General features: G+C 64.9%; 2 protein-coding genes and 1 long non-coding RNA gene across 3 annotated transcripts; 2 read left to right on the top strand and 1 right to left on the bottom strand.

The window, feature by feature from the left end:
* Positions 1 to 119: 119 nt before the first annotated feature.
* On the top strand, positions 120 to 7,931 carry GIPR (gastric inhibitory polypeptide receptor). Its single transcript, XM_058822842.1, has 12 exons — positions 120 to 161; positions 638 to 725; positions 1,219 to 1,535; positions 2,961 to 3,064; positions 3,818 to 3,986; positions 4,505 to 4,658; positions 5,656 to 5,716; positions 5,812 to 5,881; positions 6,005 to 6,093; positions 6,734 to 6,872; positions 7,550 to 7,591; positions 7,809 to 7,931. The coding sequence occupies exons 1-12, from the start codon at positions 120 to 122 to the stop codon at positions 7,929 to 7,931; spliced, it is 1,398 nt and encodes a 465-aa protein (XP_058678825.1).
* Positions 7,932 to 9,550: 1,619 nt separating this feature from the next.
* On the top strand, positions 9,551 to 11,382 carry FBXO46 (F-box protein 46). The gene has a single exon (XM_058822888.1). It carries the CDS (start codon positions 9,560 to 9,562, stop codon positions 11,282 to 11,284), a length of 1,725 nt encoding a protein of 574 aa, XP_058678871.1. The 5' UTR covers positions 9,551 to 9,559; the 3' UTR covers positions 11,285 to 11,382.
* Positions 11,383 to 16,935: 5,553 nt separating this feature from the next.
* Positions 16,936 to 18,018, bottom strand: LOC131570513 (uncharacterized). The gene is made up of 2 exons (XR_009275884.1): positions 17,768 to 18,018; positions 16,936 to 17,051 (listed from the first exon to the last, which is right to left on the bottom strand). It is a non-coding gene; the product is annotated as an uncharacterized LOC131570513 (long non-coding RNA).

Raw genomic sequence — 18,018 nt, 5'->3', positions numbered from 1 at the left:
GGTGACAGAGCCACGCGCGGAGCCACCGCCGGTGACACGGGGACACCGAGGGGACGTCGAGGGGACACCGGCCACACTCCGCGGCCACCAGGGGCCACCGGAGGCCACTCAGGGCCACCATGGGCCAGCAGGTGGCGACCCCCGGCCCGCCGGGAGCAGAGGTGAGACCCCCGCGCTGTCCCCTGATGTCCCTCGGTGTCCCCTCCATGTCCCCACCATCCCTCCCTGTCCCCCTCGATGTCCCTGCGTTGTCCCCCCCGTCCCTCGATGTCCTTGATTGTCCCCACGATGTCCCCTCTGCTGTCCCCTCTGTCCTCACTGATGTCCCCACTGATGTCCCCCTTCATTGTCCCCTGTGTCCCCTCTGCTGTCCCCATTGTCCCCTGTGTCCCCAGGAGCGCTCCGCCCCTGCTCATTGCTGTCCCCACTGCTGTCCCCATTGCTGTCCCTCTGTCCCCATTGCTGTCCCCGCTGCTGTCCCTCATTGTCCCCTTTTTGTCCCCCCCTCATTGTCCCCTCACTGTCCCCCGTGTCCCCAGGAGCGCTCCGCCCCTGCTCATTGCTGTCCCCTCTGTCCCCATTGCTGTCCCCACTGCTGTCCCCCCCGATGTCCCCTCACTGTCCCCCGTGTCCCCAGGAGCGCTCCGCCCAGGCCACCGTTGTCGCGTGGCGCCAGTACCGCCAGGCGTGCGAGCTGCACCTGCGCCTGGCCCCGCCCCCGGCAGGTGAGACCCCGCCCACACCCGCCCACACCTCGGCCACACCTTGGTGACACTTTGGCGACACTTTGGCGGCACTTTGGCGGCACTTTGGTGGCACCTTGGCGGCACTTTGGCGGCACTTTGGTGACACCTTGGCGGCACCTTGGTGACACCTTGGTGACACTTTGGCGACACTTTGGCGGCACTTTGGCGGCACTTTGGCGGCACTTTGGCGGCACTTTGGTGGCACCTTGGTGGCACTTTGGTGACACCTTGGCGGCACTTTGGTGGCACCTTGGCGGCACTTTGGCGACACCTTGGCAGCACTTTGGGGGCACTTTGGCGGCACCTTGGTGGCACTTTGGTGACACCTTGGCGACACTTTGGCGGCACTTTGGTGACACCTTGGCGGCACCTTGGTGACACCTTGGCGGCACTTTGGCGGCACTTTGGCGCCACTTTGGTGACACCTTGGCGTCACTTTTGTGGCACTTTGGTGGCACTTCTGTCCCCTCAGGGCCCGTGTGCAACCGCAGCTTCGACCTGTACGCGTGCTGGGGCGACGCCGTCCCCAACAGCACGGCCACCGTCCCCTGCCCCTGGTACCTGCCCTGGCACCACCGAGGTACCCCCGGGGAGGGGACCCCGCGGCGGCGCCGGGGTGGCACGGAGGTGACACGGAGGTGGCACGGAGGTGACAGCCGTGTCGCAGTGCAGGGCGGGCTGGTGGCGCGGCGCTGCGGCCCCGACGGGCAGTGGGTGACAGACGACAGCGGCAGGACGTGGCAGGACAACTCGCAGTGCGAGGACGTGGCGCAGGTGACACCGCTGGAGGTGGGGACAGCGAGGGGACAGCGAGGGGACAGAGAGGGGACAGGGAGGGGACAGAGAGGGGACAATGAGGGGACAACGGAGGGGACAGAGAGGGGACATTGGGGGAAACAGGAAGGGGACAATGAGGGGACAAGGGAGGAGACAGAGAGGGGACAGGGAGGGGACAATGGGGAGACAATGAGGGGGGACAATGAGGGGACAGGGTGGGGAAATTGAGGGGACAGGGAGGTGGCACTGAGGGGACAGGATGGGGATGTGGCGGGGATAAAGGGGGGACAGGGAGGGGACAATAAGGGGACAGGGAGGTGGCACTGAGGGGACAGGGCGGGGATGTGGCGGGGATAAAGGGGGGACAGGGAGGGGACAATAAGGGGACAGGGAGGTGGCACTGAGGGGACAGGGAGGGGACAGGGCAGGGATAAAGGGGGGACAGGGAGGGGACATTGGGGGAGACAGGAAGGGGACAATGAGGGGACATTGGGAGGGACAAAGGCGGGAAAGAGAGGGGACAATGAGGGGACAGGGAGAGGGACAGCGAGGGGACAATGGGGGGACAATGGGGGAGGACAGGGAGGGGATGTGGCGGGGACAGGGAGGGGACAACCAAGGGACAGGGAGGGCACAGCACGGGGCCGTTGTGGCGCTGCAGGTGGCAGCGAGGTCACAGCGCGGTGACACCGCGGGTGCCACCCCCGTGGGCGGTGCCACGCGCCCGTGCCCGTGTCGCGCTCCGTGTCACCGGGCGTGTCACACTGCGCGTGTCACACGGAGCGCAGCGTGACACCGGGTGGCGCCGGTGCCACGCTGTGCCGGCACATTGTCACCCCCCGTGTCACCCCCCGTGTCACCCCCGGTGCCACGCTGTGCCGGCACATTGTCACCCCCCGTGTCACCGCTGTGCCCCGCGTCCCGTGTCCCCGGTGCCATGCCGTGTCCTCTGTGCCATGCCGTGTCCCCTGCCGCGTCCTGTCCCCCTGTCCCCTTGTCCCCATGTCCTCCGTCCCCCACTGTGTCCCCCTGTCCCCATGTCCTCCTGTCCCCTGTCCCTGCGTCCCGTGCTGTTCCCATGCCATCTCCCCCTGTCCCCTTGTCCCCCTGCCCCGTGTCCCCCCACCCTGTCCCCGTGTCCCGCGTCCCCTGTGCCATGGCGTGTCCCTTGTCCCCATGTCCTCCTGTCCCGGTGTCCCGTGCTGTTCCCATGCCATCTCCCCCTGTCCCCTTGTCCCCCTGTCCCCATGTCCTCCTGTCCCCTGTCCCGGTGTCCCCCTGTCCTCGTGTCCCTGTGTCCCCGTGTCCTGTGCTGTTCCCATGCCACGTCCGTTGTGTCCCCGCGTCCCGGTGTCCCCCTGTCCCCTGTCCGGTGTCCCCCTGTCCCCTGTCCGGTGTCCCCCTGTCCCCTGTCCGGTGTCCCCCGTGTCCCCTCAGCGCCAGGTGTGGCTGCTGGAGCAGTTCCGCCTCCTCTACACCGTCGGCTACTCGCTGTCCCTGGTGGCGCTGCTGGTGGCGCTGCTGCTGCTGCTGCTGCTCAGGTGGGGACACACCTGGGGACACACCTGGGCGGTGTGACACACCTGGGGGACACTGACGCACCTGGGGGACACTGACACACCCTTGGGTACTCGCTGTCCCTGGTGCTCAGGTGGGGACGCACCTGGGGACACCTGGGACACCTGGGGACACCTGGGGACACTGTCACACCTTGGGGCTGTGTCCCCGTGTCCCCATGTCCCCGTGTCACCAATGCCCCCAGTGTCCCCAATGCCCCCCGTATCCCCCAATGCCCCCAATGTCCCCAGTGTCCCCAATGTCCCCAGTGTCCCCAGTGTCCCCAGTGTCCCCAATGCCCCCAATGCCCCCAATGTCCCCAGTGTCCCCAGTGTCCCCAATGTCCCCAGTGTCCCCAGTGTCCCCAGTGTCCCCAGTGTCCCCGATGTCCCCAGTGTCCCCAATGTCCCCAGTGTCCCCAGTGTCCCCAATGTCCCCAGTGTCCCCAGTGCCCCCAGTGTCCCCAGTGTCCCCAGTGTCCCCAATGCCCCCAATGCCCCCAGTGTCCCCAATGTCCCCAGTGTCCCCAGTGTCCCCAATGCCCCCAGTGTCCCCAATGTCCCCAGTGTCCCCAGTGTCCCCAATGTCCCCAATGCCCCCAGTGTCCCCAGTGTCCCCAATGCCCCCAATGCCCCCAATGTCCCCAGTGTCCCCAATGTCCCCAATGCCCCCAGTGTCCCCAATGTCCCCAGTGTCCCCAGTGTCCCCAGTGTCCCCGATGTCCCCGATGTCCCCAGGCGCCTGCGCTGCACGCGGAACCTGATCCACGCCAACCTCTTCGTGTCCTTCGCTCTTCGCGCCGCCGCCATCCTGAGCCGGGACGCGCTGCTGCCACACCCGGGCCACCAACAGGGACAGCAGGAGGGACAGCACCCGGGCCACCCCCTGCAGCTGCTGGGACAGCAGGTGGGACACTGGGGACACCTGGGGACAGCATGGGGACAGAGGGACAGCACCCGGGCCACCCCCTGCAGCTGCTGGGACAGCAGGTGGGACAGTGTGGGGACACCTGGGGACAGCATGGGGACAGCATGGGGACAGAGGGGACAGCTGGGGACAGGCAAGGGACACCAGCAGGGACACCATGGGAGGGAGGGGACAGCCACACGACCAGGGGACAGCGGTGGGGACGCTGAAAGGAGAGAGGGGACACTCGTGGAGGCGGCCGTCCCCTCGTGCCGGTGTCGGGGAGGGGACAGCAATGGCCGCAGAGGGGACGGAAGGGGACACCGCGACGGCAGGGAGGGGACAGAGGGGACACAGAGGGGCACAGAGGTGGCCGGGGAGGGGACAGAGGGGACACAGAAGTGTCCAGGAGGGGACAGAGCGGTGGCCGGGGAGGGGGGCGCCGGCGGCCAGGGAGGTGACACGGGTGGCACGGGTGGCACGGGTGGCACGGGTGGCACACACGGGCGTGGCCGCAGGCGGGCCCCGCGTGCCGCGTGGCGCAGAGCCTGGCGCAGTACTGCGTGGGAGCCAACTACGCCTGGGCCACGGCCGAGGGGCTGTACCTGCTGCGGCTGCTGCTGGCCACGCCCGCCCGGAGCCGCCTGCCCGCCTTCCTGCTGCTCGGCTGGGGTGAGGGACGCGGCCGCGTGTCACCTGTGCCGCCTGTCACCTGTGCGTGCCACCCTCACCTCTGTGCGGCGCTGCGTTACCGAGTTATCGTGTCACCTGTGTCACCTGTGTGTCACTGTGTCACTGCGTTACCGAGTTATCGTGTCACCTGTGTCACCTGTGTGTCACCTGTGCCGCCTGTCACCTGTGCGTGCCACCCTCACCTCACTGCGGCGCTGCGTTACCGAGTTATCGTGGCACCTGTGTCACTTGTTACCTGTGTGTGCCACCCTCACGTTACCGAGTTATCATGTCACCTGTGTCACCTGTGTGTCACCTGTGCTGCCTGTCACCTGTGCGTGCCACCCTCACCTCTGTGCGGCGCTGCGTTACCGAGTTATCGTGTCACCTGTGTCACCTGTGTGTCACCTGTGTGTCACTGTGTCACTGGGTTACTGTGTTATTGTGTTACCTGTGTCACCTGTGTGAGGCCACGCCCACCCGGAGCTGCCTGCCCGCCTTCCTCATCCTCGGATGGGGTGAGACACCTGTCACCTGTGCCACTGTCACCTGTGTCACTGTCACCTGTGTGTCACCTGTGTGTGTCACCGTTACCGTGTTATTGCGTTACCTGTGTCACCTGTGCGTCACCTGTATGTTCTGTGTCACCTGTGTCACCTGCCGAACCTTTGTGTCCCCCCGCCCCTCCCCAGGTGTGTCCCCGCCCCCCCCCCCAGGTGTGTCCCCCCAGGTGCACCCCCCCAGGTGTGTCCCTGCCCCCCCCAGGTGTGTCCCCCCAGGTGTGTCCCCGCCCCCCCCCAGGTGTGCCCCCCCCCAGGTGTGTCCCCGCCCTTCCCCAGGTGTGTCCCCGCCCCCCCCCAGGTGTGTCCCCGCCCCTCACCATGTGTGTCCCCCCAGGTGTGTCCCCGCCCCTCCCCAGGTGTGTCCCCGCCCCCCCAGGTGTGTCCCCGCCCCCCCCAGGTGTGTCCCCGCCCCTCACCAGGTGTGCCCCCCCCAGGTGTGCCCGTGCTCTTCGTGGTGCCCTGGGTGATCCTGCGTTACCTGTACGAGAACGAGGGGTGAGTCCCCGCCCTCACCCGCCCCGTCCCCCCCCCCACACCTGTCCCTCAGGTGAGCGGGGGGCGTGGCTGAGCGAGGCCCCGCCCCCCCGCAGGTGCTGGGAGCGCAATGAGAAGGCGCCCGTGTGGTGGCTGATCCGCTGCCCCATCCTGGCGGCCGTGGCGGTGCGTGACGTCAGCCAGGTGTGCCGCACCTGTGCCCGCACCCGTGCCGCGCCCGTGCCACACCTGTGCCGCACCCGTGCGCGCGCGTCGGGGTCACGCCCGCGTGTGTCGCACCTGCGCCAGGTGAACTTCGTGGTGTTCGTGAGGATCGTGCGCATCCTGGTGGCCAAGGTGCGCGCGCAGCAGGTGCCGCGCGGGGACACGCGGCTCAGGTGGGGACGCACCTGCACAGGTGGGGACGCGGGGGGGGGGGTGGGGACACTGGGGGGGACACGCGGCTCAGGTGGGGACGCACCTGCACAGGTGGGGACACCTGGAATGGGTGGGGACACTGGGGGGGAAGGGGACACAGGGACGCGCGGCTCAGGTGGGGACGCACCTGCACAGGTGGGGACACGGGGAGGGGGGGGGTGGGGACACTGGGGGGCACACCTGCACAGGCGGGGATTTTGGGGGGAACACACCTGCACAGGTGGGGACACCTGGAATGAGTGGGGACACGCGGCTCAGGTGGGGACGCACCTGCACAGGTGGGGACACGGGGGGGGGGGGGGTGGGGACACTGGGGGGCACACCTGCACAGGTGGGGACATCGGGGGGGACACACCTGGACGGGCGAGGACATCATGGGGGACACGGGGCTCAGGTAGGGACGCACGCTCAGGTGTGGACATTGGAGGGGACACCTGGACAGGCGAGGACACTGGGGGACACCTGGCGAGAGTGGGAACACCTGGTCCCCAGACCTCCTTGGGCGTGTCCCCAGGTGTATCCCCGCGCCCCGGGGCTGTCCCCAGGTGTCTCACCTGTCCCCAGGTGTCTCACCTGTGCCACCTGTCCCACCTGTGCCAGGTTGGCGCGCTCCACGCTGACGCTCATCCCCCTGCTGGGCGTGCACGAGGTGATTTTCGCCCTGGCCGGGGAGGGCGAGGGCGGCGGCGGCCTCAGGTTGGCCCGGCTGTGCCTGCACCTGCTGCTCACCTCCGCTCAGGTGAGGGACACACCTGGGGCGTTAATCAGGGTGTTAATGAGGTGTTAATGGGGTTAATTTGGGTTAATTTGGGTTAATTTGGTGTTGTATTGGTTAATTGGGGAGGGTCAGGCTGGCCCGGCTGTGCCTGCACCTGCTGCTCACCTCGGCTCAGGTGAGTGGCACACCTGGGGACATTGGGGCACACCTGGGGGCACACCTGAATGGTTAATGAGGTGTTAATGGGGTTAATTGGGGTTAATTGGGGAGGGTCAGGCTGGCCCGGCTGTGCCTGCACCTGCTGCTCACCTTGGCACAGGTGAGTGACACACCTGGGACACACCTGAGGGGTTAATCAGGGTGTTAATGGGGTTAATTTGGGTTAATTGGGGTTAATTTGGTGCTGTATTGGTTAATTGGGGAGGGTCAGGCTGGCCGGGCTGTGCCTGCACCTGCTGCTCACCTTGGCACAGGTGAGGGACACACCTGGGACACACCTGAGGGGTTAATTTGGGGTTAATTTGGGGTTAATTTGGGTTGATTTCGGCGAATTTGGACTAATTGGTGTTAATACGGGTTAATTTAGGTTGATCTGGATTAATTAGGGTTTATTGAGATTAATCAGGGTTAATTGGGGTTAATTGGAAGCGCCAGGCCCCCCCCCAAAAGTGTCGCCGTGTCCCCCCTCCCCCGAGCAGGGCCTGGTGGTCAGCGTCCTCTACTGCTTCACCAACAAGGAGGTGCGCCATGTCGCGACATGGGCGGGGCCTATCGCGGCGTGGGCGGGACCTATCGCGGCGTGGGCGGGGCCTATCGCGGCGTGGGCGGGCCCTATCGCCGCGGGAGGTGCCTATCGCGGCGTGGGCAGCGTCTATCGCGATGGGCGTGGTCTATCGCGGCGCGGGCGGGGCCTATCGCGGCGGGCGGTGCCCCATGTCGCGACATGCCGCCCCGCAGGTGCAGGCCGAGGTGCGGCGGGGGTGGCAGCGGTGCCGGATGGGGGTCCCCGGCCCCCCCCGGGCCCCCCCGAGGGCTCAATCGCGACGGGGGCGGCGCCCGGCGGCCGAGAGCGGCTGCTGAGGGGGCGGGGACACCTGGGGGGCACCTGGGGGGCACCTGGGGGCACCTGAGGGGGCAATTGTGGGTCTGGGGGGCAACTGTGGATCCTGGGGGGGCGACTGTGGGTGCTGGGGGGCCAATTATGGGTCTGGGGGGTCTTGGGGGGGCACCTGTGGGTGCTGGGGGGGAAGAGCCCTGAGAGTTTTGGGTGCTGGGTGTGAATTTGGGGTGAAATCCGGGGATTTTGGGTGTTTGGGGAGGCGGGGGGGGGGGGGGTGACACCTTGGGGGGGGGTCTCCGGGGTTTGTACCCCAAAATAAACCAACCACGTGACACCCGGCGGTGCCGCCCAGTCATTTTTGGGGGGGTGGGGGCCGGGAACTACAACTCCCAACACGCCCCGCGGCGGGGAACGAACTACAGCTCCCGCGATGCCCCGCGCGGGCCGCCCGGAACATGGCGGACGCGAACTACATCTCCCGTGATGCTCCGCGCAGCCGCAGGCGCGCAGCGCGGCGGGCCCCGAGCGCATGCGCGGCGCGGCACCCCGGAAGCGGCCGGAGAGGCGGAGCGGCCGCGCCCGGCACGGCCCGGTGAGCGGGGGAGGGGCGGCGGCACCGGGCGGGGCCCGGTCGGACCGGGACGGGTCGCGGGATGCCCCGGGGAGCGGCCCGGGCCTGCGGGCGGGTGGCTGGGAGCGCGCATGGCGCCTGACGGAGGGCACGGCGGGGGGATCCCGGTGCGACACCGAGCACCGGCGCCGCTCGCCCGGCGGGCGGGTGGGTCCGGTGGTGCCCCCAGACCCCGTCACCGCGTCCTGCCCGCCGGGCACCGGCGCCGGTTCCCCCCCTCCACCCCCGGTTCTCCCCCGCACCCCCCCCACGGGGCCCACACGGGACCGGGGGCCCGCCTGGCCACGCCCCCCGTGGAGGCCACGCCCCCCGCGCGCCGCGCGCGCCGCCGTCCATATATGGGCACGGCCCGAACGCCGCGCGCTGATTGGCCGGGCAGGGGGAGCGGGGCGGGGCGTTAAACGGGCGGGGCGGGGCGGGGCCTCCGCGGGAGGGGCGGGGCGTGAGGAGGGGCGGGGCTTGCGGCGCGGGAAAGGTGGGGGGGGGGGGCGGCCCCGCGATGTCCCCAAAGGTCCCCCCGGTGTCCCCAAGCGCCCTCCTGGTGTCCCCAGGTGTCTCCAAGCTTCCTCGTGGTGTCCTCAATGGTCCCTCTGGTGTCTCCAAGGCTCCCCTCAATGTCCCCGAGGGTCCCCTCCGTGTCCCCAAGGGTCCCTCCAGCGTCCCCAAATGCCCTCTTGGTGTCCCCAAAGGTCCCCTCGGTGTCCCCAAGGCTCCTCCCAGTGTCCCCAAATGCCCCCCGAATGTCCCCGAGGGTCCCCCCTGGTCCCCCAACGTCTCTCTGCAGGCCCGGGTCTCCCCAGGTGTCCCCCCACTGTCCCCAAACGCCCCCTGAATGTCCCCGAGGATCACCCCAATGTCCCCAAACAGCCCCCCACTGTCCCCAAACACCCCCCCACTGTCCCCAAACAGCCCCCCAGTTTCCCCAAGTGCCCCCCCCAGTCACCCCCCGTCTCTCCGCAGGCCCGGGCGGCCCCGGCGGCCCCGGCGGCGGCACCGGCCCCGGCGGCGGCGGCGCGGATGGAGCCCCCCAACGCCTTCCCGCAGCTGCAGCTCTGGTGCCCGCGGCCCTTCGGCACCTTCTCGCAGAACAAGCCATGCCCGTCCCCCGCCGCCATCGCCGGTGCCACCCCCGGTGCCCCCCGGTGCCCGCCGGGCTGCCGCCCCTCCGAGAACACCCCCCCGGAGCCCCCCGAGCCCGGCCCCGCCGGCGCCGCCGGTGCCACCACCGAGGACGGGCGGGTGCTGCTGGACACGTGGTACGTCATCAAACCGGGCAACACCAAGGAGAAGGTGGCGTTCTTCGTGGCGCACCAGTGCGGCGCCACCGCCGGCACCGCCGGCACCGCCGGCCGCGCCAGCACCATGAAGGTCAAGGGCAACTGGGGCAGCGACAGCTCCAAGGCCAAGCGGCGCCGGCGCTGCCACCACGAGCCCAAAGGCGCCGCCGGCCCGCCCTGGGCGGCCGGGGACGCGCCCAAGGGTGACGATGGCGGCGGCGCCGCCGGGGACGGCGCGGACCTGCTGTCGGTGGCGGAGATGGTGGCGCTGGTGGAGCGGCGCGCGGCGCTGGCCCTGCAGGGCCTGCCCCGCTCCGCCTGCGACGCGCCGGCCCCGCTGGTGCTGCTGGAGGCGCCGGGCGGCCCCGAGTGCCGGCGCGTGGCGGCCGCCGTGGCGCAGTTCGAGTCCCAGAAATCCCAAAATCAGCGCCGCGGGGAGCGCGGCGGCGCCGTCAGGCCCAACGGCGTGTGCCGGGGCGGCGCCGGAGGCGGCGGCGCCGGGACGGACGGGGGCGGCGGCGCCGCGGCCGCGGGCAGCGCGGCGGGGCCGGGCGAGGTGAGGATCGCCTTCCGCATCTCGAGCGGGCGCGAGGCCGCGGCGGCCGCCAGCGCGGAGCGGCAGAAGGACCAGATCACCTGCGACCTGTACCGGCTGGTGAGCCCGGCGCGGCTGCTGCTGGCCGCCAAGGGGGACAAGGACGGCGCCGACGAGGCGGCCGCGGCGGAACAGAGCGGCGTCGGCGTCGCCGAGGGTCCGGCGGCGCCGCGGGACTGCGCGTCCGGCTTCCACGTGGACGTGGTGGTGACGGGCGTGGTGGACCAGTGCGTGTTCTTCGGCAAGGACAGCGCCAAGCAGGTGACCGAGGAGACCGTCAGGCTGCCCGAGGAGCCGCCGCCGCCGGGACAGCTCTTCCTGCTGCCCGAGGAACCGGCGACGGCCGCGGCGGCGTCGGCGTCGTCGTCGCCGGGCAAGGACGGCGGCGCCGGCGACCCGGCGCTGTGCCGGCTGTACCGGCACGTGTCCCACGACTTCCTGGAGATCCGCTTCAAGATCCAGCGCCTGCTGGAGCCGCGGCAGTACATGCTGCTGCTGCCCGAGCACGTGATGGTGAAGATCTTCAGCTACCTGCCCACGCAGGCGCTGGCCGCCCTCAAGTGCTCCTGCCACTACTTCAAGTCCATCATCGAGACGTTCGGCGTGCGGGCGGCCGACTCGCGCTGGAACCGGGACCCGCTCTACCGCGACGACCCGTGCAAGCAGTGCAAGAAGCGCTACGAGCGCGGGGACGTGTCGCTGTGCCGCTGGCACCCCAAGCCCTACCACCACGACCTGCCCTACGGCCGCTCGTACTGGATGTGCTGCCGCCGCACCGACCGCGAGGCGCCCGGCTGCCGCACCGGCCTGCACGACAACAACTGGGTGCACCCGGCCGGCGGCGGCGCCCGCAGGGACGAGGGCAGGTGAGGGCGGGACGGACGGACGCACGGACGGACGGGCACGGCGGACGGACACACGGACGGCTCGCGGGGCGGCAAAAGCGCCGCCGCGGATGCGGATGGGGAAAAAAAACGGAGAGGAACGGAAAGGGTCGAGTGTGGAAGTGTGGGATTGGGGGTGGCACCAGCTGGGCTGGTGGCACCGGGGAGGTGACAATGTTCTCCAGGGTGGCGGCCCCATGGGATTAACCCAATGGGAATGTCCCCAGCTGGGCTGGTGTCACCAGGGAGGTGACAATGCTCTCCAGGGTGGTGGCCCCATGGGATCAACCCAATGGGAATGTCCCCAGCTGGGCTGGTGTCACCAGGGAGGTGACAATGTCCTCCAGGGTGGTGGCCCCATGGGATCAACCCAATGGCAATGTCCCCAGCTGGGCTGGTGGCCCCTGAAAGGACAATGTCCCCGAGAAGGTGACATTGCTGTGCAGGAGAGTGTCCCCATGGAGGACAATGGGATCAGCCAGCGGTGGTGTCACCAGATGGGGTGGTGGCACCAGGGAGGGTGACAGTGTTCCTCAGAGGATGGTGTCCCCATGGAGGACAATGGGATCAACCCAATGGCAATGTCCCCAGCTGGGTTGGTGGCACCAAGGACGTGACAATGTCCTCCAGGGTGGTGTCCCCCATGGAGGACAATGGGATCAGCCAGCGGTGGTGTCACCAGATGGGGGGGGGTGGCATCAGGGAGGGTGACAGTCCCATGCAGAGGGCTGTCCCCATGGAGCACAATGGAGACAGCCCGTGGTGATGTCCCCAGCTGGGCGGTGGCCCTGCGGAAGGGTGATGACCCTCAGAGGGTGACAATCCCCTCCAGGTTCACATTCACACAATGGGGACAACCAGTGGTGATGTCCCTCAGAGGGTGACAATGTCCTCCAGAGTGGTGTCCCCATGGAGGACAATGGCATCAACCCAGTGGTGATGTTACCAGGGAGGTGCCAATCCCCTCAGGGTTCATGTCCCCATGGAGGACAGTGGGGACAACCAGAGGCGATGTCCCTCAGAGGGTGCCAATCCCCTCAGGGTTCATGTCCCCATGGAGGACAGTGGGGACAGCCCATGGCGATGTCCCCCAGCCCAATGGCCATGTCCCCAGCTGGGCTGGTGGCCCTAAGGACAGTGACAATGTCCTCCAGGTTGGTGTCCGCGCAGAGAAATGGGGACAGCCCGTGGCAATGTCCCTCTGTCCCCTCCATGTCTCCCTGTGTCCCCTCCGTGTCCCTCTGTCCCTCCCGTGTCCCTCTGTCCCCTCCATGTCCCCTCATGTCCCTCCCGTGTCCCTCTGTCCCCTCCATGTCCCCTCATGTCCCTCTGTCCCCTCCATGTCCCCCTGTCCCTCCTGTGTCCCTCCCGTGTCCCTCTGTCCCTCCTGTGTCCCCCTGTCCCCCTCATGTCCCTCTGTCCCTCCCATGTCCCCCTGTGTCCCCTCCATGTCCCCGTGTCCCTCCTCTGTCCCTCCCGTGTCCCTCTGTCCCCCTGTGTCCCCTCCCCGTGTCCGTCTGTCCGTCCGTGTCCCCTCCCGTGTCCGTCTGTCCGTCCCTTTCCGCCCCACACGGGCGCGGCCTCCCCAATCCCCGCCCCCTTCCCCACAATCCCCGCCCCCCCTCCCCACAATCCCCGCCCCCTTCCCCACAATCCCCGCCCCCCTCCCAATCCGCGCTCTCCTCGTCGCCCCGCCCCTCCTCCCCCATTGGCCCCTTGAGGCCCCGCCCCCGCCATGCGCCATCTCCCGGCCGGGCCGCGCCGCCCTCGGGCCGCGGGTTCGAGTCCCGGCCCGGCCCCGGTGGCGCCGCCGGTACCGGAACCGGGCCCGGGCTGGGTCTGGGGGCTCCTCCCGCGCGGGGGGGGGGGTTACCGGGGATAACGGTGAGCATATCGGGGGGGGGGTTAATGGGGGGGATAACGGGGAGGGAAACGGGGGGTTAATGAGGGGAGATAACGGGGGGGTGAAGGGGGGTTACCGGGGGGGTTAAGGGGGGCGTTACCAAGGATAACGGGGGGTTAATGGAGGGGATAACGGGGAGGTTAAGGGGGGGTTACCGGGAATAACGGGGGGGGGGGGTTAATGGGGCAGTTAAGGGGGGGTAATGGGGATAACGGGGGGGATAACGGGGGAGATAACGGGGGGAGGGGTTAAGGGCAATTACCGGGGGTTACCGGGGGGTTAAGGGGGGGGGGGATAACGGGGGGGTTAATGGGGGAGTTAAGGGGGGGTAATGGGGATAACGGGGGGGTTAATGAGGGGAGATAACGGGGGGGGGGGGGTTAAGGGGGAATTACCGGGGGTTACCGGGGGGGTTAATGGGGCAGTTAATGGGGGGTAATGGGGATAACGGGGGGGGGTTAAGAGGAATTCCCGGGGGTTACCGGGGGGTTAGTGGGGGGGATAACGGGGGAGATAACGGGGGGGGTTAATGGGAATTCCCGGGGGTTACCGGGGGGTTAAGGGGGGGGGGATAACGGGGGGGTTAATGGGGGAGTTAAGGGGGGGTAATGGGGATAACGGGGGATACCGGGGGGGGTTAATGGGGGGAGATAACGGGGGGGGGGGGGGTTAAGGGGAATTACCGGGGGTTACCGGGGGGGGTTAATGGGGGGGGATAACGGGGTTAACAGGGTGGTTAACGCGGGGGGGGGTTAATAGGGGGGGCAACGGGGGGGTTAATGGGGGGGGATAAACGGGGGGGGTTCGGGGGGGGGTACCGGGGATAACGGGGGACGTATCGGGGGGGGGGGGTTAATAGGGGGGATAACGGGGAGATAACAGGGGTATTACCGGCGGTATGTGGGGGGGCTTAACGGGGGATTACCGTGGAAGATAACGAGGGGTTAACGGGACACCGCCCCCCCAAACTCCTCGGGACCCCCCAAAACCACTCCAGGACCACCAAAAATCACTCTGGGACCCCCAAAACCATTCCGAGACCCCCCCCAAGAACTCCCCCAAACCCTTCGGGACCCCCCCAAAATCACTCCGGGACCCCCAAATCCACTTTGGGACCCCCAAAAAACCACTGCGACATCCCCAGATCCTGCTGGGACCCCCACCCAGGACCCTCTGGGACCCCCAAAAATGCTCCAGGACCCCCCAAAACCATTCTGGGACCACCCAAACCCAAAACTGCTTTGAGACCCTCCCCATAACCACTCAAGGACCACCCAAAATCCCCCCAGGATCGCCCAAAACCCACCAGGGACCCCCTAAAATCCCCCCAGTATCCCCAGACCCCTTTGGGACCCCCAAAATCGCCTCTGGGATCCCCCAAATTTCCCCCAGGACCCCCCAAAACCCCTCTGGGACCCCTTGGAGCGCCTCCTCCAGACCCTCCTGGCCCAGCTGGACCCCCCCCAGACCCCTTTGGGACCCCCCCAAATCTCCCCAGGACCCCCCAAAATCACTCCAGGACCCCCCCAGACCTCTTTGGAACCCCCCAAGAGCCCTCCGGGACCCCCCAAAATCACCCCAGGATCAAAAAATCCCCCCCGGGACCACTTGGACTGTGCCCTCCCGGCCCAGCTGGACCCCCCAGGAACCCCCAGACCCCTTCGAGACCCCCCAAAATCCCCTCCAGGACCCCCCAAAACCCCTCGGGAACCCTCTAAAACCACTCTGGGACCCCCCAAAACTGCTTTGGGACTCCCCCGTAACCCCTCTGGGACCACCCAAAACCCCTCCGGGTCCCCCCAAATTGCCCCCGGGACCCCCCAAAACCCCTCTGGTACCCGCTGAAACAACACTGGGACCCCCCAAAACTGCTTTGGGACCCCCCCCCCCCCCAAAACCCCTCCAGGACCCCCCGAAAACCCCTTTGGGACCCACCAAAATGCCCCCAAGACCCCCCAAACCCCTTTGGGACCCCCTAAAATCCCTCCAGGACCCCCCAAAATCCCCTCTAGGACCCCCCAAAACCTCTCGAGGACCCTCTAAAACCACTCTGGGACCCCCCACAACTGCTTTAGGACCCCCCAAAAATCCTCCAGGGCCACCCAAAATCCCCCCAGGATCCCCCAAAATGCCCCTTTATGGCGCCTTCTGCGACAGTCGCGATTCACGGCCGTCTTTACGACAGTCGCGCTTTACGGCAATGTTTACAACAGTTGCGCTTTACGGCACCTTTTACGACAGTCGCGCTTTACGGCACCTTTTACGACAGTCGCGATTCACGGCACCTTTTGCGACAGTAGATTTTCCTGGGGATTTTTCCAGATTTTTTTTTTTTTTTTTTTTTTTTTTATTTTTCCGGGATTTGTGCAGGATTTAATGGATTTTTTTCCCTGGGATTTTTTGAGGGTTTTCATGGGATTTTCCAGGATTTTGTCCAGGATTTTCCCAGGGATTTTTTTCAGTATTTTCCAACATTTTGGTTTTTTTTTTTGTGATTTTTTTTTTCCAGGATTTCCTGTGATTTTTCCAGGATTTTTTTTCCTGGGATTTTCCCATGATTTTCCCAGGTTTTTTTTGGAGAATTTTTCTGTGTTTCTCACTTTCTCAATGTCCAGCAGGTCGCATTCGTAGATCTCGGCAATGGCTGCGATGGTAAAACAGCCCTGGGGGAAAATGGGGAAAAAATGGGAATATCCCATGGAAAAATAGGGAAAAATGGGAATATTCCATGGAAAATGGAAAAAACCACGGAAATAATGGGATATTCCGTGGGAAATGGAAAAAAAACATGGAAATAATGGGAATATTCCATGGAAAAATGGGAATAAACATGGAAAAATGACAAAAAAAAAAGGGAATATACCATGGAAAAATGGGGGAAAATGGGAATATTCCATGAAAAATGGGAAAAAAACCCCATGGAAATAATGGGAATATTCCATGGAGAAATGGGAATAAAAATGGGAATATTCCAGGGGAAAATGGGAATAAAAATGGGAAAATGGGAATAAAAATGGAAAAATGGAATTTTCCAGGGGAAAATGGAAAACACTTGGAAAAAATGGGAATTTCCAGGGAAAATGGGAATAAAAATCAAAATATTCCTGGGAAAACGAGAATGAAAATGGGAATAAAAATGAGAATATTCCAAGGGAAAATGGGAAAAAACGTGGAATAAATAGGAATATTCTGTGGGATAAATGTGAATTTTCCAGGGGAAAATGGAAAACATACAGAATAAATGAGAATAAAAATGGGAACAAAAATAAGAATAAAAAAGGGAATATTCTTGGAAAATTAATGGGGAATAAATGGGAATTGATGGGGTCAATAATGGGGCTGGTGCAGCTGAGCTGCCTCTGGAAATCAGGGAAAAAACCTGGAAAATTATGGAATAAATATGGAAAAGCATGGATTAAATATCCAGAATAAATTAATAATTAATGGCAATTAATGGGAAATCAATTAGGTATTAATGGGGAATTGATGGGGTCAGTGATGGGGTTGGCGTAGCTGAGCTGCCTCTGGAAAACAGGAAAAAAAAACCTGGAAAAAATATGGAATAAAGATGGAAAAAACAGAATAAATATGGAATTAACCCCTGGAATTATTGATAATTAATGGGATTAATGGGGAATTAATAGGGAATTAATGGGGTCAGTGATGGGGTTTGCTCTGGAGCTGCAGCTGCAGCTGGGCTGGTACTAGAAAACTGGCAATAAAGATGGAAAAAATAGGGAAAATATGGAATAAATATTAGGACTTAATGAATAATTAATATTTGGCCATTTTGAAGAGGTTGGCAGCGCGGGTGTAGCACTCACAGGCCTCCTCCAGCCGCGGGGAACCCCTGGGAAAATGGGAAAAAATGGGAAAAATTAAATTATTCTGGGAAAAATGGGATTTATTCTGGGAAAGCTGGGAATTCTGAGAGTTATTCTGGGAATTCTGGGGGAAAAAATGGAATTATTCCATGAAAAAAGGAGTTTTTCTGGGCAAAACCAGGAATTACTTTGGGAATTCTGGGGGGTGGGGAAGGAACCGGGGTGGGAAAAGGGGAATTGGGGCAATTTTGGGTGCCCCCCTCAGGAAAATCCCCAAATTCCCCCTCAGGACCCCCCAATTTCCCCTCATAATTCCCCCAATTCCCCTCAGGACCCCCCAATTCCCCTCATAATCCCCCCAATTCCCCTCAGAACCCCCCAGTTCCCCTCTGGACCCGCCAATTCCCCTCATAATTCCCCCAATTCCCCTCAGGACCCCCCAATTCCCCTCATAATTCCCCCAATTCCCCTCAGGACCCCGCAGTTCCCCTCATGATTCCCCAGTTCCCCTCCCCCACCCCACTTTTCCCTCACAATTTCCCCAATTTTCCCCCAATTCCCCTCCCCCCCATTCCCCTCACGACTCCCCCAGTTCCCGCCTTTTTGCCCCCCCCCTCATTTTCCCGCCCTTTTCCCCCCTCAGGCCTCCCCCTCTCCCCTTCCCCCCCGTTCCCCTCAGGCCTCCCGCGGCCTCCCCGGCCCCGCCGCCCGCCCCGTTCCCCCTCCCCGGTACCGGACGCACCCGAAGAGGCCCCCGAGGAAGGACTGAGCCCCCCGGACCTTCCGCTCGGCCTCGCTCAGCAACCGCTGCGCCTCCGCTTCCTTCTCCGCCGCCATGGCCGCCATGACGGCGCCGCCGCCGTCCCGCGTGACCCCCGCGCCGCGTCACGTGACGGGGAGCGCCCCCCTCAGCAGCGCGGGGCGCCCCCTGGCGGGCGGGAGGACTGAGGGGAGCGCCGTGTGGGCGTGGCTTATGCAAATCGGGACGCGCGG

This window comes from Ammospiza caudacuta, chromosome 35 (assembly GCF_027887145.1).
Source record: "Ammospiza caudacuta isolate bAmmCau1 chromosome 35, bAmmCau1.pri, whole genome shotgun sequence".
NCBI lineage: Eukaryota > Metazoa > Chordata > Aves > Passeriformes > Passerellidae > Ammospiza > Ammospiza caudacuta.
Note: the sequence above shows the minus strand (reverse complement) of the source record. Positions and strands in the feature narration are given on the sequence as shown.

Excerpts from the sequence above, each read along its gene's own strand:
- FBXO46 (XM_058822888.1), top strand. The coding sequence starts at position 9,560 with ATGGAGCCCCCCAACGCCTTCCCGCAGCTGCAGCTCTGGTGCCCGCGG.
- GIPR (XM_058822842.1), top strand. The coding sequence starts at position 120 with ATGGGCCAGCAGGTGGCGACCCCCGGCCCGCCGGGAGCAGAG. Across the intron at positions 1,536-2,960 it reads CGCAGGTGACACCGCTGGAG|CGCCAGGTGTGGCTGCTGGA; the intron begins GTGGGGACAGCG and ends GTGTCCCCTCAG. Across the intron at positions 5,717-5,811 it reads TACCTGTACGAGAACGAGGG|GTGCTGGGAGCGCAATGAGA; the intron begins GTGAGTCCCCGC and ends GCCCCCCCGCAG.